General features: G+C 45.2%; 1 protein-coding gene across 2 annotated transcripts in view; it reads right to left on the reverse strand.

The window, feature by feature from the left end:
- The window catches only part of DAAM1 (dishevelled associated activator of morphogenesis 1), a 189446-nt gene that overhangs the window by 56328 nt on the left and 109669 nt on the right, over positions 1–23449 (reverse strand). For both annotated transcript variants that reach the window (XM_077819544.1, XM_077819543.1), the window contains exons 4-5: positions 10378–10449; positions 1601–1695 (exon numbers count right to left, since the gene is read on the reverse strand). In XM_077819544.1, the coding sequence (XP_077675670.1) occupies positions 1601–1695; positions 10378–10449 (167 nt within the window). The remainder of the gene's footprint in view (positions 1–1600; positions 1696–10377; positions 10450–23449) is intronic.

The raw sequence follows: 23449 nt of genomic DNA on the forward strand, positions 1-23449 counted from the left end.
TGCACCAGGGAACGTTCAACATGTGGTAGCAGGGTCCACACGGCCAGTGAGCGCCTGGCACGTTAGGGCGCTGCAGATTTACACTCCAGCTTGCCTCACACCAGCTCGCAGTCTCTGCAAGCCCTCAGGAGAAAGTCATTTGATACTTTTGCCACTGGCTTCACCTGGAGAATGAGGAGGCCTGAGAGTAACACTCATTTTCAGTGATGTTTAAAGCCCCTAAATCCCATTGACTTTCAATGGGGGATTTAGGCTCCTAAATCACTTGGGCACCTTTGAAAAGTTTTGCCCCAAATCAGAGGCTGGGATTTTCAAAGGCACCTAAGGAAATGAATCTCCTGGGATTTCAGTGGGAGTTGGATGCCTAATGCCATAGTCCCCTTTGGTGATGCATCCAGCTCTGTTTGTTTCACAACCTGTTTTTTAAATGTGAAGTGGAAATACTTTATGGAGCCACACACATTTGCAGCACTTTTCATACTCAGAGGGACACCCCATGAAGTAGATATTGAAGTTGGTTGAAAACTTTCCAACAAAACAGTCTTCTGCCAGAAAAATACTGATTTGATTAAATCTAAAGTGTTAGCGGGCACGGGTTGATTTCTGCAAAATTGCATTTAGAAAGGGGGGGAAATCAGTATGAAGCATTTCATTTTTTTTTTTTCCAGAATAACTTTCAGGGTTTTTATTATATTTTAGCAAAATATAAAATGAGTCAAAACCAAATCAAAAGGTTTTGATTGACCCAAAACAATTTTCTCCCCAAATTTTCAAGGGAAATTTTAATTTTCAGAGTGCCACTCCAATCTGGAGTGAAAGCAAAATTTCAAAAGCACAGAATTTCCTACAAAATGGGAATTCTGGGTCCCACACAGTCCTAGTAGAGATCATCATGTCCCATCTTACAGATGAGGAGACTAAAGGAGAGCTGGTAGTCCCACAAAGTAGCTAAGGTCTGAGCTGAGATTGCAGTTCAGGACTCCGCAGCTCCAAGTCTCCTGGTCAACACTGATTATGTCTCTCATCTATCAATAATATAAACAGATATTTCTATTTTAACAGGTTTCAGAGTAGCACCCGTGATAGTCTGTATTTGCAAAAAGAAAAAGGAGGACTTGTGGCACCTTAGAGACTAACAAATTTATTTGAGCATAAGCTTTCGTGAGCTACAGCTCACTTCATCGGATGCATTCAGTGGAAAATACAGTGGGGAGATTTATATACACAGAGAACATGAAACAATGGGTGTTACCATACACACTGTAACGAGAGTGATCACTTAAGGTGAGCTATTACAGTGTGTACAGTAACACCCATTGTTTCATGTTCTCTGTGTATACAAATCTCCCCACTGTATTTTCCACTGAATGCATCCGATGAAGTGAGCTGTAGCTCACGAAAGCTCATGCTCAAATAAATTTGTTAGTCTCTAAGGTGCCACAAGTCCTCCTTTTCTATTTTAAGATTCCTGTGTTGGACTGTGATGGAGATCAGAGTGAGCATCACCCTTTGCAATTCGGTATTTTTACAGGATGGACTAACTGCAGCTGCTTGTGTTGGAAAACGGTGGCACCAAAGCAAGGAAAGAGAAAATAATTGCCTCATTGGTTTTGTCCTCAGTGCCGTCTTCAAACTCTCTATTGTTTTATTTCTCTCCTCCTCATCTTCTTTTTCCAAAGCTATCAGCGATTTTCTCTGTAAATGGAGAAAGACAGGTTTATACAACAGGGTTCGGCTCTCTGTCAGCAGAGTAAATACATAATTACAGGTTTCAGAGTAGCAGCCGTTAGTCTGTATTCGCAAAAAGAAAAGGAGGGCTTGTGGCACCTTAGAGACTAACCACTGCAATAGCAAAACGAACATTCGTTGTAATATGTAACTTCGATCGAACAGGTCACTGAGCAGATGTACCTAGTAATCGTCAAACTGTGTGTACAGTAATACTCTAGGAGGAAACATTTATTTGTATTGCAGTAGGAATAAGAGTCCCAGTCACAGACCAGGACCTCATTGTACCAGGTGCGCCACAGAGACAGAACAAAAAGACAGCTCCTGCCCCGAAAAGCTCAGGTTTTCTTTCTATTTAGTAGCCAGGAAGAACTTCATTCCAAACTCGGCAATTTAACATAACAGGCAGTGAATCTTATATCTAAAACTAGTTCCTAATTTGCATTATGGTAGCACCTTGAGGCCCCAACTGAGATCGCAGTCCCTTTGTACAACGCACATTGTAAGAATCTGCCCTTGCTATAAAGAGGCCACACTGTTGAGGCACGGGTCACTTGTAGGTTTAAATAGTGCAGATGGCGGATTCTCTGTGACTTGAAGTCTTTAAATCATAATTTGAGGACTTCAGTGTAACAGATAGAGGTTAGGGGTCTATTCCAGAAGTGGATGGATAAAGTTCTGTGGCCTGCAACGTGCAGGAGGTCAGACTAGATGATCGTGATGGTCCCTTCTGACCTTATAGACTAAGTCTAATCTAAAGGTAGGACTGCACTTGGAGCTGGAAGTGTAATTTCCAGCGTGAGGAGACATACCTGACCCAGCTCTGATTGAATGAGCGTGCTGAAAACAGAAGCATAGCCATGGCAGTGCAAACCGCAGGAGGGGCTAGCTGCCCTGAGTAGGATCCTGAGTTGCTAGGCCTGTCCTTGGGCTGCTAACCCCTCCTGCCGCTCACACCACTGCAGCGACGCGTCTATCATTAGCATGCTAGCTTGATCTGAACTAGCGCAGGTTACGTCTTCTCCAGCTGGGATTGACCCCTCCAGCATGAAGTCCAGATGTACCCTGAACAGAGCAGACTAAAGACGGGAGTGGCAGCAGAGGCCCAGAGAGGAGAAGTGCCACACAGCAGGCTAGAGGCAGAACCAGGAATTGGACCCAGATCTGAAGAGTCCCATTCCCTCCCCATTGGAGGGCTCTGCCTCTCCTGCTCATGGGTAAAGGCCAATCCATTTCACCACCGGAGCTTCAGCTGCAGTTCCTTGATCATGAGATAAGGGGTGGATGTTATGCTGCATACTCAATGGACTCCGTTTACAACACAGCTGTCTCTAGATTAAAAATTCAAGCCAGTCCTTCACAGGGTAAGTGCGAGGGCAGTGCATAAAGGCTATCACTCTACACTACCCTGTCAGCAGATCTGAATGGACCACAGGACTCTGTAGCAGAGTTGGTGTCTGAGTGGAAGTCCCTTAAATATCTGGAGCTGACACACCCTTAATTTCAGGTGCTCCACATTCATGTTGGGTCCAAAAAAGAAAAGCCTTACTAAATACTCATGGAAATAATCTGCCAGTTGTAAATAGCCCACCTTGGATTAACGATATGCTGTGGAAAGGTCTATACACCGGTTGCATGCATGTTTACACTATTTAGCTTTAATTTTGCTTGTGTGAAGCTTAGCAGTTGTGACCTTGTGATGGGCGCAGGCACAGCTAGAGGCATTGATACCGGCAGGCTTCCCAGGTGACCGGGAGCCTCAAATATGGACTTGGATAGGCTACTTAAATCAGCACAGGCAAGTGAGTAGTTCAGTCTTGACAGCCGGTTCAAGCCCTGGCTGCTGCTGAAGTCGCCATCCAGGGGGCAAATCAATCAGTGTACCTCACGGTGGGGCTGGGGGCACGCGAATGCTGGTCCACTGGGAACTGGGCTCACTCCATATAAACCACTCAACAGCTGCTGTTTTTCTGTCTGTCACAGATCCTGCTGGTCCCACTGAGGCAAGGAACCCTGACTGGGAAGGTAGTCCGGACTTTCCAGAGAGGCTGGCCAGATTCCAGCCATCTAGCTGGCCTTACCGCTTCCCAGATATTCATTCCTTGGCCCTCAGCAAGCCTCTGACTTCGGGGGGATCACCCCCATTTAATAGCTAAGGAAACTGAAGTAGAGAGGGGCTAGGACCCTGATCCTCAAGCATTCAGGCACCCAACTCACACTGGTTTCAACAGGAGCTAGGGGCCTAAATACTTCTGAGGATTTGGGCCCAAATGACTTGCACATTGGCCACAGCCAGAAAGAGAAGCCAAATCTCCTGACTCCTGATCCTATGCTCTAACCACTAGAAGAGGCTCCCCTCCTTTATCTTTCTCTGTAAAATAGTAACTCCTTCTGCTTTAGTGGGGAGACAGGAATGTGGGTGACCACAATACTGCCAAACCCAGCCAAAAATATGATGAGTCAGGCCCCCCAAAATCATGAGGCGGTTGTTTTTTTTAAAACCAAACACTGGATGTCATCCCCCCTCGCGCCCCACAATCTGGTTTTTCAGCCTGTAGAGTTCCCATTTTCAAGCTTTTCTCTTCCTTTTTACAATCAGAGCTGAGCTTCTCCCATAAAAGTCACACAAAGTCAGGAGCTGGGCATTAAGACAGACATGAAATATCACAAGACTCACAATAAAAGTCACGAGTGGGTAACACCCGGAAGGAGTATGCAGGTTTGAACATAAGAGGCCTGAGCCTGCATTTAAACACACATAAAATGGGTTTTAAACACGTGTCTTAAATTTAGCCGGTCTCTCTCTTGCACATTACTGTTAACGGCGAGTATTATGGATTTATAGATCAGGGATACCCACAAAGGCATCAGCTTGGTCCCGCACATTACTCATTGGCTTTCCCCCTCATTGGACCCCTGGATTTTGTTTCAAAACAGAGGGAAAGGGAGACCCGTGAGACTCCAAGGAAAGGTGAACAAAAAAACCCTGAGGAGGAGGGGGGTTTTTTTGTTTGTTTTTTTAAAATGGTTATTGCTTCCGCTCAAGCTGCCTGCTGGTTGGTGATGCAATTGGACAGCTGTCACCGCCGTGTTACAAGGGAGGAAGCTGCCCTGCAGAAATGTCTGATGGATGATGTCACTGCTCCATGAGAGCAATCCACTGTAAAATTCAACTGAAATCCAGTGGGGTACATTAATCTCCTCCAGCACAGCTGAAGTGTTTTATATACACTAGGACAATGAATAGTTGAGGCATTTATGATCCCATAACCCAGTGCCCACATCTGAGGAACACCAATGTGAGCTTTAGCCGCACTAGGCTCACCGAACCATGGGAAAATTGCAAACACACGGGCAAAAGGAATAGAGCGTCTCCGACTGGCAGCAAAAGGCAACTGCCTGTATTTGTTCCTTTCAGCAAAGGGAGAAGGGGCTTTTCATTCAGGGGAGATGGTGGCTTGCAGAATTCTCATTTACACAAGGAAAGGAGGGAAAGGGGTCACATATTGATGAGCAGCCCTGGCCTACTTTGAGTAGCTCTGAAACCTCCCACTGGTCAGCCAGGCTGTCACAAAACAAGGGCTCAAAGATTCCCTCAGACCCAGCAAGAGGGACACCTGAGATACCACCTTAATATAGCTTTCAGGTGATCAAATAAAGAAAGCCCATCCAGAGAGGGGTCTCTCTCTCTCTGATCTAGGTAGGTGTACTCAGCTGTTGCCCTGCTTCCATTCGAATCAATGGGAAAAATCCCATGATTACAACAACAGAAGCAGAGCTGGACCAACACTGAGCCGTTATGAAGACTTATTTTCCAACATTTCGTAGGATGCTCATGAAGCTGGAAGGGATGAAATGCCAATGCAGCAGGGAGTTTGTGTGTTACATAGTCAGTAGATACTGCTGCAACTCAAGGCCCTGTGTGCTCTGCAGCAAGCTCTAGCCCTGGGAAAGGCTTCCAGTTTTGATGTGATGAGCCAATGCTGAATTCTGCAGCAGGTTCACTTCGGGGGGAAAAAAGCACCAAACTCCAGACTTTTGGGAAGATTAATAAACCAGTGCATTGTCCCATTTCAGCGTGCCACAGGTGTTTGAACTGACAGTGCATAGCTGTGCTATTGAAGTGCCAAGCAGAAGCCAGAATGTTAGACAACAGGGCAGGGCACAGCTGGAGCTTTAGGGAAGCAGTGGAGACTTTTACCAGTACATAAGGGTTACAGCTTTTTCCCCTCTTCCCCATGTGAGCACATGCATATTTAACTTGACCTCTCACTTCTCCACCGCAGCAAGCCTCGACAGCAGCATCTGCTCCACTGTATCCAACAGCAATGGATCAACATGTTAGTTGAATGACCAGCAGTGAAGCAGTACATGCTGTCCTCTGGGTTACCATTAGGTTCCAGAGTCAACACACCATAGAGATGAATGGAGCAGTTTGTGCAGCTCAGACCTATTGTTTCAGGCTGCCTATCTGCAAACTCATACAGACCACACCCAGTGCTGATTCACACTTGGAATGTTTGCTCTGCAACTGTCAGGGCTAGATGAAACTAAATGAAAGTTTAGGGTCTAATCAGTAGGTCAGTCCTTGGAGACACAGGTTTCCAAGAGGCAGAAATAAAAATACAGAACAAAACAATTGCAGTACCTTGTAACAAAACACCCCCGAAGATCTCCATTTCCGCAGACAGATTGATATGCACCATGCTGCCTGGGCAGGATTAGGAGTACTGTAATTCTTTAAGCATTTAGGAGAACATTAACCCAGATGCCCAGGGAGCCTGCACAAGAATCACATCAGTCTTCCACTGTCCCTGCACAGAAGGGCAGGGGAGCACAAGAGGACGCTGCAGCATGGTGGTTGGTCATTTTAGAGGAGGATTTGCACTCACAATGACCCAGTGGGCTCAGACCCTGTGACTGTGCAGGGACCATGGAGGGGTCACAAGACAGCCCTGAAGGGCTTGTCCCTCCATGGTGGGGATGGGGAGGGTTTTGCTCCCTGCCGAGCCCCACTCCCATCCACTGGGGGGATGGGAAGGGTTGTGCTCCCTGCCGAGCTCCCCACACAAGCCTGATTACCCGGACTGTGGTGGAGATGGGAGCGAGCGTCACCCTTAGTCCATCCTGTAAAAATAGCCAATGGCTAACTGCAGCTGCCTCTACCAGACAGTAACGCCTGCCGGCGTAACTAGGTAAGACGCTGACTGCCCAAAAAGCAGGGTATGTGTAGCTACTGTGTCTCTTCTCTTTGATCAAGGGCCTCCTGTTAGAGCCATTACAGTAACGAGAAACAAACATTCTGTATACACAGCACACACACGTGGCACTGCTCCATTGCAGTTGCTTGGACAGCTGGGGGCATCCGAATGGGCTGTTGCTTCAACAGACACTTCCTCCATTGTAGTCGCGACAGATCCAGCTCTGCCATCCTTCCAGGAGGTAAACATTTCACTCTGAGCTGCCCCTTGGATCAGGGGCGCTACTCACGCGGGGAAGTAGTACTTGAGGTGAGTGTGGGTGGCAGAATTGGGCCCCCACTCATTGTAGTGGTCTCGGACATGCGTCTTTGCCTACGATACCATAGGGTAGCTAGCTGCTCTTCATGAAAGCTGCCTGGGTGGCTTGCCTCATGGCCTGGACAACAGAGTACAGGTGAAGCCAAAGAGGGAAAGACAAGTTCAGAGCTTCAAGATGCCAATAAAAGCAAAAAGCTACGTTCATCCCTTATGCCCCTTTAACGATGTGCCGCACTGCCAGGAGATCAAAGGCACTGCAGAGCTCCCGAAGTGCAGAAAAGCTTTGATCACAAAAACTCAGCTCCTACACATGGCTACTCCCAGCCCAGCCAGCTCTCCCCCTTCTCTGAGCACATGCACAAAGACCTTCCCAAACTACACCCCAAGTTTCTCTTCACCTTCTCCAGCCTACCTGTTTCCCTGCCTCTCCAGCTTCCCCCAATCTGGGCTAGCCTATCTTCCCCCATGCTTCTCCATTTGCCTCTCTCTACCCAGGATATTGCTAAGGCTCTAATGCTGTGGTACTAAGCGCCTGCCCCATGGCTACATTGCAAGCCTGATGATTTTCATTCATTCCAAGTTACTGGAGCCGAGACTGATCTTATCAACACTCCCGTAACTAAAAGGCAACTGACCAGAAGAAAATATATTGCCTCTGAGCTGACACCAAATATGGGGAGTTTCTGCTTAAAAAAAAAAAAAAAAAGTTTTTGAGGATGAGAAAACACCAGGATTATAATGGAAGTCTGAATGTAAAGTTAACTAGGGCCCTGTCTACACTAAAGGGAAAAGTAGATCTAAGCTACGCAATTTGAGTTACGTGACTAGTGTAACTCAAATCACTGTAGCTTAGATCGACTTATCGCAGGGTCCTCGCTATGCGACGTTGACGGGAGACGCTCTCCCATCAACTCCCCTTACTCTTCTCGGGAGACGGGAGGGTGATTGGCGGTCGATTTAGCGGGTCTTCACTAGAGCCGCTAAATCGACCACCAATGCATCGATCGCCACAGCATCAATCCTCCGGAAAGTGTAGACAAGCCCTAGAGCTTTCAATGTCATTATGCAGCAAGAGCTGCAACACTGAGACATGTAGGATTTCAAAGGGTGTCAAATCAGGCCCTTGACTACTAATCGTCTTGAACATTTTGAATTCATTAAGATCTTTGCTTCTACCATTCATACTAATCTTCAGGTGAAGTGATTTGCTGAGCCGCATGCAATTAAGCGTTGCCTCTCAGGATAGTCTAACTACATACCCACTTATAGTGGCAATCAGTGCTTGAAGAAAGATTTTGATATTTGAAGAGGGATGGAAAAAAGGAAAGACTTTAAAATGCCAAGCAACTGTGGTTTGAAAAGCAGCTATTAAAGCAAGTGCACTGCGGTCTCCCAAAGCATTCTTGCTTGATCTGTGTCTTTCAGCTTGCAAGTTCTCATGGCGAGGACCATATCTGTATTTGTGTCTTGCATAAGGCTGGGCAAAGTGACTGTAACAATAATCATTTTGTATCCACAAACACACTCCTGCCTGCACGCACATCAGAAAGATGCAGTTATGGTGTATGCATAGAATGCTTAGTTGCATCACAATGCAAAGTCCATAGCCCTTGAAAAACGTTTCCATCCATAGTCTCCAAGATTCACATATCAAGAAACCCACAGTGTGACTGTCAGGGCCAACCAACACAGGAGGGGTCAGTAACAAGATTAGCAGGGATCCAGATTTGTTGCAAATAGTAGATACTGAAGAGACACTGGGGCTGGAATTTTCAAAGGAAAATAAAGGAGTCTGGCACCCAGCCCCCACTAGAATTCACTCATGTTCCTTTGAAAAATGCAGCAGAACTGTACAGCAGCCCTATTCATAGCATCATAGAATATCAGGGTTTGAAGGGACCTCAGGTTGTCATGTAGTCCAACCCCCTGCTCAAAGCAGGACCAATCCCCAACTAAATCATCCCAGCCAGGGCTTTGTCAAGCCTGACCTTAAAAACCTCAAAGGAAGGAGATTCCACCACCTCCCTAGGTAACACATTCCAGTGCTTCACCACCCTCCTAGTGAAAAAGTTTTTCCTAATATCCACCTTCATCTTCAGTCTAGTTATTGTAGCTGACTCACAGCTCGGCCTGATAGGACAACAATTGCAACAGGGGAACAACTGGCAATGCGGTAGTACTGCTGAAAAGGATCTGAGGGTTGGAGTGGATCACAAACTGAATAGGAGACAACGTGAGGCAGTTGTGAAAAAGGCTAAAATCATTCTGGGGCGAATTAACAGGAGTGTCGTACGTAAGAGAAGGGAGCTAACTGTTCCGCTCTACTTGGCAATTGTGAGGTTTCAGCAGGAGTACTGTGTCCATTTCTGGGTGCTAAATGTTAGGAAAAATGTGGACACACTGGAGAGAGACCAGAGGAGAGCAACAAAAATGATACAAGGTTTAGAAAACCTGATTTATGACAAAAAGGTTAAAAAAAACACAACTGGACATGTTTAGTTGTGAGAAAAGAAGACTGAGGAGAGACCTGATAAGTCTTCAAATAAGTTAAGGGCTGTTATAAAGAGGTTGGTGATCAATTATTCTCCGTGTCCACTGACCATACAACGAGTAGTAATGGGCTTAATATGCAGCACAGGAGATTTAGATGAGATCTGAGGAAAATCTAACTATAACGGGTAGCTAAACTCTGGAATAAGCTTCCAAGGGAGGCTGTGGAATTCTCATCGTTGGAGGTTTAGAAGGACAGGTTGGACAAACAACTGTCGGGGATGGTGTAAGTTTACTTGGTCCTGCCTTAGCGCCGGGGGCAGGATCTGACATCTTGGGGTCCCTTCCAGCCTTACATTTCTGACATAAGGGTGAACGCAAGCCAAACTGCATGTTACGCATCCTGCCATGACATTTCAGCTGCTTACCCTGTGTGCGTGTGCGCACAGACGTACACCTTATGTAAAACGCACACTGGGAGACAGTAAGTGTATTGAGAGGGAAAGGAGGCAGAATTTAGCATGGATTTGAGGACAGTAATATTCTGAAGTGTAACAGTTGATTACAGAATAGCTACATTGCTAAAGAACACTTTTGTTTATTCTACATATGCCAGAAAAACAATTGTAAAACTACTTACAGCAGCCATTGAATTTAGCTGATCAATGTAAAACTCAGGCCAGCTAGTGGCTCCTTTATTTTCTTCCTGGTCCTGAAAACAAAAAGAAACTCATCAGGAGAAATAAGGGTTACTTTCCTTTTACATTCTTTTATGAAGACTGAACACACGGCACACAATAATTCCATTATACCAGTTTAAGTTTGATTTAGAGCAGACTAGATGATCATGATGGTCCTTTCTGGCTTTAAAGTCAATGAGATTTCCTACATTCTGAGCCCACCATCCCAAGCATTCTGATCTAGGTATATTATTTGGTCTTTTTAACCCCAAAGCTCTATGGGACAAGGTCTTTACATGCAATCAGGGTTACAATGTCTGCTTTTAACTAAACGCTTCCCGATTTAACTGTGGTAATCTTCTGGTTCCAAGGTCCTTAGAGAACAACTTAACCCAGATCTCTCAGTACTGGAACTTTAAAATTTCTTCTGTTGAAAGTTTTTGACTGCTGAATGCAGTGAGGCTGCTTTTGATGTAGTTTGCTACAACTGACCCAGAGTAAATAAACTGGATATAAACCATATTTCACTCTTTTAGGAAGTAGCCACCATTTACCAAAACTCAAAATGGGCCATTAGACACTTCACTATAGATACAAGACTCTCTACCTGGGGGGTTATGATTTCTCCACAGATGTTAGAGGTAATGACCACTCAAACTACACTCTTTCAAGGGCTTTCGACTTTTTTCTACACCACTGTCCCATACTCCATCAGTTGCCAGTGGTAATCCTCAGAGGTGCTGCAGGCCCCTTAGCCCCCTGGAGTGGAGGATGGTGTATGGGGTACTCCCGGCTTAGCTGGAAGTAATGAGTGTATAGAAAAAGGCTCATAACATTCCTAATTTAAACAACTGCTGACTCCTGCCTTTGGATTCATTCTCGAGGGGCTGAAAACCATTGAGCTATGCTGCATGATTTAGAGTCCAGCTCTCTTGGCTGGAGATTACGACACGCTGCTGGGTGGAATACACCAGATAGCTTTTCAGGCTCTCCTGTGTCCTTGTACATGAGTCACTTGGAAGAGATCAAATTTACACTGGTGACATGGCATAGCAAGGAAGCATATGAGACAGGAAATAAAGCTGTTTACGGGTTCAGGAACATGCTCTCATGCTAACAGTTTCTCAATGACAGACACTTCCAGATTTGTTTGCTCTTTCGAGACCTGCAAAATGCTCTCCACACATCTGAAAGTTCACTCTTGATTCTCAAAGCAACAATCTGGATGGTCTTTGGTTATAGAAAGTTATACGGCATGAGGAGGCATAGGGCGCACGCACAAGCCGAACAGACACTGCTAATGAAAAATCTCAGATCAAGGGCTCGAGAGACATGCACACCTGAAGTGCAGCCATAGGGACACTACTAGAACAACCATCTATCACCACAATATTTGCAACACACCAGATTCCATGGCACCAGTCCCTTATAGCACCAGGGTTATGCTGACTGACTGACACAAGGCTAGACAGTGCACATATTCCTGTACACTCCTGGGAAGAGTTACAGCAATGTTCCTATCACAAAAACCCATGTTTTGCTTGCGTTAGCCTGTGGCTCGGAATTACAAAAGCAATTCAAGCTGTAGCTTTCTAAAGTTTTGTTGACTCATCCTGGTACACCCAGTTACAACAACACACAAGGCCAATCCCCAGGTAACGAACCCCGCTTTGGCCGCCGGAAGGGATTTGAACCCAAGACCTCTCACATTCAAAGCACGAGCCTCTAGCACTTGTGCTAAAACACTAGCCCTTGTAGCTGGCAGGTGCAATATATTTGTTATCCTCTTATGTGGGCCTGCCACTAGAGGAGGACAAAGACCCATACTGTCCTACTACAAGACCCTCCCCCAGCCCACACACATCCATCCTTGCAAATACCAGGGTGGTTTGCTCACTGATGTAGGACTGCAACGATAACATTTTAGTTTGGGGCTGACTTCAGAAACACTTTGTTTCCCCTGCCACAGACAGAACTACTGTTCAATTCTGTAGGCGGTTTCCCACATAGCCAGCCAGATTTAAAGGGACAAAATTACTATTTTTACACTCCAAGGCTTAAATCTGGATGCTACATTAATCCCTCTCCCCCTCGCAATCAAACCTTTTTTCCTAGCTGAGCTATTTAGACCTAAGAAATATAAGGATTTGTAACAGAAATCCTGATTCAGCTTTAATTCTAGCCTTGAGAATTGCACTGATAACAGAAATGCCAGGCAGTCATATTGTCAACATTGTTTGGAGTGAGGTTTTTTGGGGAGGATGGAGGAGTGAAGGCAGGGATGGCACAGAGATTATTTGTCCAAGAGCTAGTGTCTAGGATCACACAGAGACGTGAAGAAAAAGTTCTTTCCAGTTCAAGTGACCCTTGACATGAGCAGGTTGATGCAAGCTTTAATTGCAAGTTTCCCTGTAGAAATATCCAGCACACAACGAGTCTGCTGCTGGTGCATCAGAAACACCAGATTACCTTGTAAGAGAGCCAAGTCTGCAAATGAACCTGTTTCCCTCACTTACAAGGCTGGTGAATTCACGGTCAGTTCCCCAGCGCCCCCGTGGAGAGAAGGGAGCACCAGCTGTCTCACACCAGCAGCGTATATTACCAAGTGATACAACAGTAAAATTAGGTCAGTCCCAGAGAAAACCGTTAGCTTGCGCTAATGGCTCGCTGCCAAGAATCAGTATTAGAATCCACAGAAAAACAATTACACTGTGTATAACCCCCACCTCCCCTCTCCACAAGGTTACAACTAAATACAAAGACAAAAGTCACATAGTACTTTTTCTTTAAAAAAAAAAAAAAAGACTTGTAGTTTATCTTCTTCTTTGAAAAGTAAGAGAAAACTGAAGTTTGCATTCATAGGTTGATTGAGTTTAAGGCAAGATTGTGATCATCTAGTTGGACCTTCTGTATAATACACAGGCCATATAATTTCACCCAGTTATTCTTGTTTCAAGCCCATAACTTTGTTTGAGCTAGAGCATATATGTTTTAGAACATGAAAAATAAAATTGGCTTCTCTGCTCCATGGACTTTAGCATTTATTAAGAAACTCCCTAACTTTTCCCCAAGTGTTAATAAGTAACATCTGCATCAGATACATTTCGCCATCTCGGTCAACACCCTGGTTCTGATGGAATTCCCTAATGCCAACAACACAGCATGTCAATAACCAGCACAAACACTCCAGATCTGACCCTACTGGCTTAAAAGCCCCTGAACTGTTGGGCCTGGCACAGCTAAGGTGGCAGCAGCCTCTTCAGAACAATTGTTGTTCCTATTTTGTTAGTGAGAAGTCAGACATACTTGCTATGAAACAATGACCTCATTTTCTCCGAGGTGCTGAGCACCCTCGATTCACACTGAAGTCAAGGGGAGGAGGGAGGTTTCAGCTTCTCAAGAGATCATCCAACAAGTCTTTAAAAGGACTGGCAGCATCAGGACATCTCGGGTTGTTCTCACATAGGAATCTCTTTGCTCCCTCACCGATTTCAGGGTTCTGATTAGAGCTGGTTGGAACATTTCTGCATCCCACCCTCTCCTCTGAAAACTCAAAATTTTTTGGGAGAAGTCAAAAAGCAACACCACAGTCTCAGGTCAGTGAGGGAAGACTGTTCATCATGGGAGATGTAGTCCCACTGGGGATCCCATCCCATTGAAAGAAAGGGAGCACAAAGCATCCAAACTACAAATCCCACAAGGCACATAGCAGCATTTCAGTATTAAAACAAAAATGGTCAGATCCATGAGGAGGGCAAATTCTAAACTCGAGTTCTCCACCAAAAAGGCTTTGCCTCCAGCAGCCAACTTCTCCAGCCCCACCAATGATTACATCCAAGGACCATTAGCATCAGCTCTCCAGCTGATCTCAGTGATGAAAAGACTCAAGACCAACCCATTCCTTGCAATGAGAGAGTCACAGCTGGAAATGGAATTTGGTTTTCAGGCTAGCTCCTCCGGCTACACTTTCCAGAGTCGACACCCAATGAGAAGATGCCCCTAATGACAAGAGTAAATGTGTTGTTCCTCCATTCACGTACACAAAGCAATTTAATAGCAGGTAACAATACACTAGCAAATGCAGTTCTGATCCTTTAAGCAATAGCTTCAGCCTCCAGGCTGAGTGCTTTCAATGAGTTCCAGAACTTGCCCTGGTTTTCTAGTCAATTTAGTTCTCAGCACTTTCAAGGCCATTGACCAGAGATGCTCCCACAATAATAAAAAACACTTCCTGTGCAGAACTGTAGCAGCCCCTTCCTATAAAAGGTGTCCTGGCAAATTTCTGCACAGGCCATCAAGTCTTCCCACCCGATCATTAACCCTCAGGAAACTCCCAGTGCCTCAAGCTTCTACAGCTTAAGTTTAAAGACGTTTAACTAGATGGATTTTGAATAAACAGCCCAGACACCCTCATGCCCCCAAGACTGAGGTGCAAACGAAGAGTTCAACCACTTTGACAAATCTGTGCCCCCTTCCGCTTGAGTGTCTTTACTGGGGGAGAGTGGCTGGGCCTGGGGTATATATTGTTCCCCCATGGCTGAATTTCCTTCTCCAGTGACCTAAGGACTGAGGAACAAGCACAGCCAGGGCATGCCGCTGTTGCGTGTGACTCTGAACCTGCTGAAGGGGTGGAAGAAGAGGACACTACTAGAAGCCAGAGCTTTGGGATCTGACACCTTTGCAGGCAGGCCCTGTGCCCTTTCCTTTTGGGGTGGGGGAGATAAACCCCAGTCTCCAACTGGACTGTGTAGTGTGTTTGTGAGTGAGTGATCTCCACAGGGACATGCTCACAGAGAGTCTCCCCTCACCACCCCCTCCCATGTGTGCTGATGAGCTGGCTTGGTGGTAACAAGGTCAAGTTGATTTTTCTATTCAGTGGCTGCATTAACTAAATCCCTACCCTAGGGAAATCCTGCCATTGATATAAACCTGTCTGCAAGCCTCAGCTCCTGTAGACATCAGGAAGTTTACGAGAAAGAGCCACCTTTCTGACTGAGAAAACCTTATGTGGACCCTCCATCCTCTGCTTTAGTTAGGTGTTTTCCTACCCCCTCACCCACAAGTACCAGGGGGTTTTATTCAATGTCCAAGTCAACTCCCCCTGACATTTTACACCCATTAGGGAATAAACAGACTGGAGATTTTTTAGTAAGTTAGAACAAAAAAAAAAAAAAAGTGTCATGCCAAGAGACTGGTGCAAAATCTAATGAACCTCAAATAACTTCTGATGTTTTACAGAGCCTGCTTCTGTGTGGATGGCTCTAAAGTCACTGATATTTATGCCAAATGTAATGGGGCACCTGCCCCACTCCAATAGGCAGGGGAGCAGCCAAGCTAGGCCGATTGGGGAAGCAGCCACAGCTGTGGCCAGCTCACTCAGGGCCCAGCTGGCCCTTATAAGAGGGCTGGAGGCTAGGAGCTGGAGGAGTCTCTCTCTAGCTCTGGAGAGAGAAGGACCTGGCTGCCTGGGAGAGAAGGGTACCTGAGGTAGAGTAGTGCTGGGGAAAGGCAAAAGGAGCTGGGGAGCTCCAGCCTGGTAACTCCCCAGGCTGCAGGCCTTGGGCAAGGTCTAAAGAAGGGACTGGGGCTGCAGAGGTGCAGTCCGGGGTAAGGCAGAGGCAGCAGGTCCAAACCCCCTGGCCAGTGACAGGTGGTTTACAGACTGCAGTCTGCCCCAGTGAGCGGGGGCTAGATGATGACTGGCAGTAGTCACTGAGGCAAGGTGGGTTTAGAGGGTTGGGGGGTTCCCCTGGGAGGGGAGACCCAGAGAGAGTGGGGGAACTGCTGGGGCAGAACCCTGAGGTAAAGAGGCACCGGGGTCCAGGAGGGACACGGGGCTACAACAGGTGAGCTACCAGCCTGCAGAGGGCGCTCTGTGCTGGAATTGAGCTAATTCTCAAGACAACCAGCAGGAGGCACTGCTGTGCCGTTGAGTCCTTGCCTCGCTACACATCTCAGTAAGTTTACCTTGGTGCCAAAGCTCAGAAATGCTAAGTTCCATGTCCCTGCTCCAATCAGGGCCTGCATACTCAATTCCAGGAAGAAAATGCAGGTACATTTTGCTTAGATCAACTTTTTAAAAAATTTCCCAGTAATGTGCAAGAACCTATCAGCCTTCATGCAACACAGGACTGCTTTGGTCTTATCCAATAAGGCTTTAAAAGGAAATGTTAATCTATTAGCTGTGTTTGCAACAGAATGTAATACAAAAATAAAGACAGGTACACAGAGTACAATCTAACTTTACAAAGCAGCTACAACAGGAAAGCCTGTAAAACTCTAGTATCTGTTTGTGCAGTTAAGCAAAATACAAAAAGTGCAATCCTTTGAAATGCTACGGAGAACCATACATTGCTGTTAAAAAATGCCATTAACCAAGAAGCGTTGCAGAGGATAAACTCAAGTCTTTCTTGCTGTTCTTCCTCTATTAAATGCAGCATTCATATATTTATTACTATAATTTACTGGTATTGCAGTAGTACAGAGAGGTCCTAACCAAGATGACAGCCCCACTGGTCTCGGTGCTGTATAGACAGATGGTAAGAGAGAGTCCCTGCCCCAAAGAATTTACAAGCTCAACAGACAAGATAGACCAAAGGCGGGGAAGAAAACGGAAGCCCAAAGAGAAGCGACTTGCCAAAGGTCACCAAGCAGGTCGGTGGCAAGTCCCAGTTTAGTGCCATATCCTCTAGGCCACACTGCCTTACACTGAGCTTTTCTGAATCCCTCCCCCTTCTACCTCCTGCCTTACAATGAACTTACTGTAAAAACTCATCTTGAGTGACGGCAGCAAATTGGGGGGGGGGGGAATACCCCAGAGAGAGAGAAAACGTCTCTTTTGGAAAACAAACGCAGTGCTGCAATATATCAAAATAATCCTGGGTTCATGGAGCTGCCAGTCTCTGGTAAATCTTTGGCCACATTCAGGACTATGCATTAAAACTGCCGGCTGCCAAAACCCACTTTGGCCGACTGAAATGATAACTGCAAAGGAGAGGTTTCCACGACTGTCAGGAAACTTAACACCTACTGTTTTAGCCCAGGAATGTTATTCATGTCCCAGTGGGATCCAGGCAAGGTTGTACTGCCATGAGGAGATGGGCTATTTATTGACCAGTTAGCAAGAGTTTAAAGTGAGGCAACTTAGTATTTTTAATATTCACTGAAAGCACAGAGTTTACACACTTTCCCCAGATCACTAAAGTAGCTCGCTCACTAAAACAGGCGGTGGCAACCTATTTAGACCCCCAAATTTGGCATCCATGAAAAGAACTGATTGTTTACATGGTACTGGGCAGCACCCAGAGGTTAGTGCTTGGAAGTTAACTCATTACTGGTACACAATGTTCTGAACTTATTAGCTGTAACTTACGTAGGCAAGAAAACTGCAAGGCAGCAACACAGATGACTAGTGAAACTGGGGGCATCAATTTTTTGAGGCCCAACCTGAACCCTTTAAAGAAGTCTGATTTTTCAGGAGGTGCTTATCCTTCAGCCTCCAGGAGCCAGACCCTCTGAAGGTGTCACAAGCTGGACACCTAAAAGATCGATGCACTCAGAATCGCTTGTCACTTTGGAAAAATCTTAGCCTGAGTTCATCCCTAGTGATACGACTGGGCTAAAGCAGAAGTGAGAGTTATCCACACACCATGATGGTCGGCTGAGTCACTTTCTTCAAACCAGACACAAGGGGAAGAGAGAAATGGGAAATGAAGCGACAAACAAATGACTCCTTCAGGGCTGGCTGGATTGGCTGTTGTCAGGGGCAAACCAAGGTCCTGTGTGTAGGGCCTGCCCTAGGTGTTTTGCCGCCCCAGGGCGAAAAATGTTTTTGGTCCCCCCGCCCCCCGGAAGCGGCTGAGCAAAAAGCCAACCCCCTCCAACTTGGCATCCCCTGGATGCTGATTTGGTGCCCTCTGGAAGCTGGCACACTGAACACCTGCCCCTGAGGTTGGCCCTGCCTGTCTGGAATAGGACCCTGGTGAGAATGGGCATGGTTGCTCTTTGGTGTCTCTGTCCTTCTCTTAGAGCAGTGGTTCTTAACCTGGGGTGCGAGATGCCCTTTCTGGGGGTGCGAGACATGCCAGATTTTTTAGAAGGTAAATCATCAAAAGCACAAATTAAGCTCCTACTACTTTGTTTCATCAAACCTATGTATTTATTAACATTATACATTTTTTAACAATTACTGTAATTTACAAACGAATATATCTAGGTTTAAAGAACTGACCTACTTCAACGATTTTTGATAAGGGGTCCGAGAACATATTTTGAGAACCAAAGGGGCGCAGGCAGGCTGCAGTACAGGTTAAGAACCACTGTCTTAGAGAGACCTCAATGGAGAGTTGTGGATGTCTGTGCCTCTTCCTGACGAGCTCTCAGGCATGGGGTCCTGCAGGGCACCGTTCTGCCACCCCTCCTGGTTAATGGGTAGGTGAGGGCTCATAAGGAGTCATGGGTTTTCAGCACGCTGATGGCACCCAATCATAGGTTTCTACCTCATCCAGCTTGGATAAAGCAGTGCAGCACTCAGGCCGCGCCGGGCTGATCGGTCTCATCCATGCCCCCTAGTTATCTGAAACTCAACCCAAATGAGATTGAGGGGATGACGACTGTGCTGGGTGAAGCAACTGCAGGGAACATCAATCCTTTTGATGGAGGGAGTACATCTGCCAGTTACTAGGCAATGCAACTTCAGGCCCCCAGCTGCTGTTGGACAATCACATTGACAGCAGCAACACACACAGCAACTTACCATCTGATGCAGCCTTCCCTTTCAGACTCAGACTGTGCTCCTGTTCTAAATGCCTGTCTTACCTCAAGATTAGACCGCTGCAATGCGCTCCCCAGGGGGCTACACCCTACAACCATTTGGAGACGGCAGCTGTATCAGTCTCTGGGAGCTTGTGACATTGGTGCTCCGGGATCTGCACTGGCTGCCTGTTGCTCTGCAGGTGGAGTTATAGGTTGTAACCAACACCTTAAAAGCCCTAAATGGCCTGGGACTGGCCTACCTGGGGGGTGACCTCTCTCCCCTAGCCAAACAGCTGCAGCCAGCTGTGGTGCCCAAAACTGGACCCCTGGCATTGTAAAAGAGCCCGTGGTAGCTGGCAGGGGAATCTCGGTGAGGGTTCTGGAACTGTGGAATTTGCCCACCCCTTCCCCTCCCCATTTAGTCCAAAACCTTCTGAATTTGGTGACTTTCCAGGCATGCTTCGTTACTGCACGATGAACGATGCTCTCCCCTATGCTGGTGTAATTCCAGTGAAGTCAGTAGAGCTGCAACCACTTTTACATCAGTGTCAGATAAGATCAAAATGAGACCCTGGCTTCACGTTCAAGGTAACGGACTTGAATTCAGAAGATCTGGGTTCTGTTATTTGCTACAGACTTGCTGAGTGACCTTGAGCAAATCACTCAAGCTCTCTGACTCCCTCCGCCTCCATCATCTGTAAAACGGGGTCAGTACTTCCCTAGCTCACAGAGACGCTGTGAGGTTAAATTCATAACTGTTAGTGAGACGCTCAGATAAGACAATGATGAAGGCCACAGAAAAACATCTAAACAAACCCACCCTAAGGTAGAGCACGTGATCACTAGCATGTATTTGCACAGGCCACGTTAGCTGTAGCGTCCTCATTTGGCGGCATACCACAGCACCTTACATTCAGATACACTCAGACCCTGCTTTGCGTGATGGATGGAGGGCTGACAAGTGGACTACCTCCAGAGCCTTCTGCGAGGTGTGGTGGAGCAAGAAGTCCTTCTGCCTTTGTGGGGACTGGGAGCGCCCTCAATGGTTTGTAAGTGGGTGCAGGCCTATGCACAAAGTTCTTCCTCCAGCAACCGTGTGTCTAACAGGTCAGTTGTCAGCAAGTGCCTCTTGCCAAGAGACTTTTGAATCTCACAACTAAAGTAAAAACAACATGGATTTCTTGGAGGTTAAGTTAGAATCTTGTTGCAGACTCACTGAGCAATACACTTCAGTGACACATCAAGCATAGTGTTCCTATGGGGAGCCTGCAGAATTTGCTTAATATAGCGCAAAAATAAAATGTTTGCTCTAACAAAAGAGCCGCCTCCTCTTATTTGCACAAGCTAAGTGACATTAGCATTTCAAGGGAGTGCAAAATGTAAGTGAGCTAAACAGGTATGTCCTGTTCATGAGCAAAATCATTGCTTAAATATTAAGGAAAGCACTCCCCATATGCTAAGTGCTTTTGCATCTGTTTGTATTGTCATTCATGCCTTCAGTTTAGAATTTTGCACAGACAACTACTTGCTATGCCAACGATAATCCCTATAATAAGCACATCCATTCTCTCACACAACCTTCGGATGGCAAAGCAGGCTCTTTGCAAAAACGTCGTAACCCTGGCTTGAGCTGTGCAGCTGCTGTGATTCATGGAGAGAATATTTGGGTGCTAATCAGCAAGAACTATCACTTCTCTAAAAAATAAAAATAAATAAATAAATAAATCAGGGATAATATATATTTATGAACGTAAGCAAGAAGAACAAAATATATGGTATCTTTTCACAGAGGAGAATGAATGCTCACTCATAAGATTATTAAATCTGATGAGCAAAAAATATTTGTAGGGCTGTCAAACAATTAAAAGAATTGATCATGATCAATCGTGAGATAAAAATATAATGGTGATTAATTGCAGTTTTAATCATACTGTTAAACAAATAGAATACCATTTATTTAAATATTTTTGGATGTTTTCTACATTTTCAAATATATTGATTTCAATTACCACACAGAAGACAAGTGTACAGTGCTCACTATTATTTTTTATTGCAAATATTTGCACTGTAAAGAAGATAAAAAAATATTTTTCAATTCACCTCGTACAAGTACTGTAGTGCAGTCTCCTCGTTGTGAAAGCGCACCTTACAAATGTAGAATTTTTTTTTTCCCCTCCATAACCACACTCAAAAACAAAACAATGTAAAACTTTAGAGACTACAAGTCCACTCAGTCCTACTTCTTGTTCAGGGAAACGCTAAGCCAAACAAGTTTCTTTACATTTATGGGAAATAATGCTGCTGGCTTCTTATTTACAATGTGAGCTGAAAGTGAGACCGGGCATTTGCATGGCACTCTCGTAGCCAGTGTTGCATGGTATTGACATGCGAAATATGCTAAACATTCGTATGCCCCTTCATGCTTCGATCACGATTCCCAGGGGACATGCTTTCCATGCTGACGGGTTCTGCTCGGTAACTATCCAATCCAAAGCAGTGCGGACCAAAGCATGTTCATTTTCATCATTCGAGTCAGATACCATCAACAGAGGGCTGATCTCCTTTTTTGGTGGTTCGGGTTCTGTAGTTTCCAAATCAGAGTGTTGCTCTTTTAAGACTTCTGACAGCATGTTCCACACCTCGTACTTCTCAGATTCTTGATGGCACTTCAGATTCTTAAACCTTCAGTTGAGTGCTGTAGTTATCTTTAGAAATCTTACATTGGTACCTTCTTCGCGTTTTGTCAAATCTGTAGTGAAAGTATTCTCCCATGCATCTGATGAAGTGGGTATTCACCCACAAAAGTTTATGCTCCAATACGTCTGTTAGTCTATAAGGTGCCACAGGACTCTTTGCCGCTTTCACAGATCCAGACAAACACAGCTACCCCTCTGATACTTGTTCTTAAATTGAACAACATACACTGGTGTCATCATCCAAGACTGCCATAACATGAAATATATGGCAGAATGCAGGTAAAACTATGGAGCAGGAGACATACAATTCTCCCCCAAGGAGTTAAGTCACAAATTTTATTCACACATGTATTAACAAGCATCATCAGCATAGAACCATGTCCTCTGGAATGGTGGCCGAAGCATGAAGGGGGCATGCAAATGTTTAGTGCATCTGGCATGTAAATACCTTGCAACGCCCGCTACAACAGCGCCATGTGAACGCCTGTTCTCACTTTCAGTTGACACTGTAAATAGAAGTGGTCAGCATTATCTTCCGTAAATGTAAACAAACTTGTTTTTCTTAGTGACTGGCTGAACAAGAAGTAGGACTAAATGGAGTCATAGCCTCTAAAGTTTTAATTGTTTTGGTCTTGAGTGCAGTTATGTAACAAAAAAAATCTACATTTGTAAGTTGCACGTTCATGACAAAGATTGCACTACAGTACTGGTAGCTGGTGAACTGAAAAATACTATTTCTTTATCTTCTTTACAGGACAAATATTTGTAATCAAAAATAATAATATAAAGTGAGCACTGTGCACTTTGTATTCTGTGTTGTAATTGAAATTAATATATTTGAAAATGTAGAAAAAAATTCAAACATTTATAATAAATGAAAATGGGTATTTATTAACAGTGTGATTAAAACTCCGATTAATCATAATTTTTTTTAATCCAGTTAATTTGTTTTTAGCTAATTGCTTGAGTTAACTGTGATTGACAGCCCTAATTATTTGCAAAAAAATATGCTACTCAAGGAAACATGGGCTACTTTTTGCCTCTGCTGTTAGAGTATTCACACTTACCGTAGTTTGGAAGCTGAACTGGGCAGTAGGAGGAACTTAGGAGTAGCATACTAGTAAATTACAAGTGGCTGACAAGAGCCAAGAGGATTCAAGCACTGCCTGATGCCAGGCTACTCAGAGAGACCATCACTTTTACTGGAAGTAAAAGGAGGTTTCTCCATGCCAAGTTGCACTAGGTTTATTCAGGAGTGACTGATATCTCCTGCCTGAAGGACAGTCTATCTCCTACATCCTCACAAGCAAGGGTATCTATAAAACCATAAGGTAGTACACATCAATGGCACCAGTCACAACTTGGTCCTGCTGATCGGTATATTAACATATTTGGCACACACACACAAAGCCAAATCTAAAATTGAGGGTATTTCTACTGTTGGATCCTTTTAGCTCAGACCCCACATCTACTAACTGACTGGGTAACTTTTAGGATGATCAAAAGCCATTTTCTAATGTGCTTGCACTTGGTCTCAGAACATCAGCAAAATGCCGTGTCATACATAGTGTGACTTTGCACA

This window comes from Eretmochelys imbricata, chromosome 6, assembly GCF_965152235.1.
Source record: "Eretmochelys imbricata isolate rEreImb1 chromosome 6, rEreImb1.hap1, whole genome shotgun sequence".
Taxonomy (NCBI): Eukaryota; Metazoa; Chordata; order Testudines; family Cheloniidae; genus Eretmochelys; species Eretmochelys imbricata.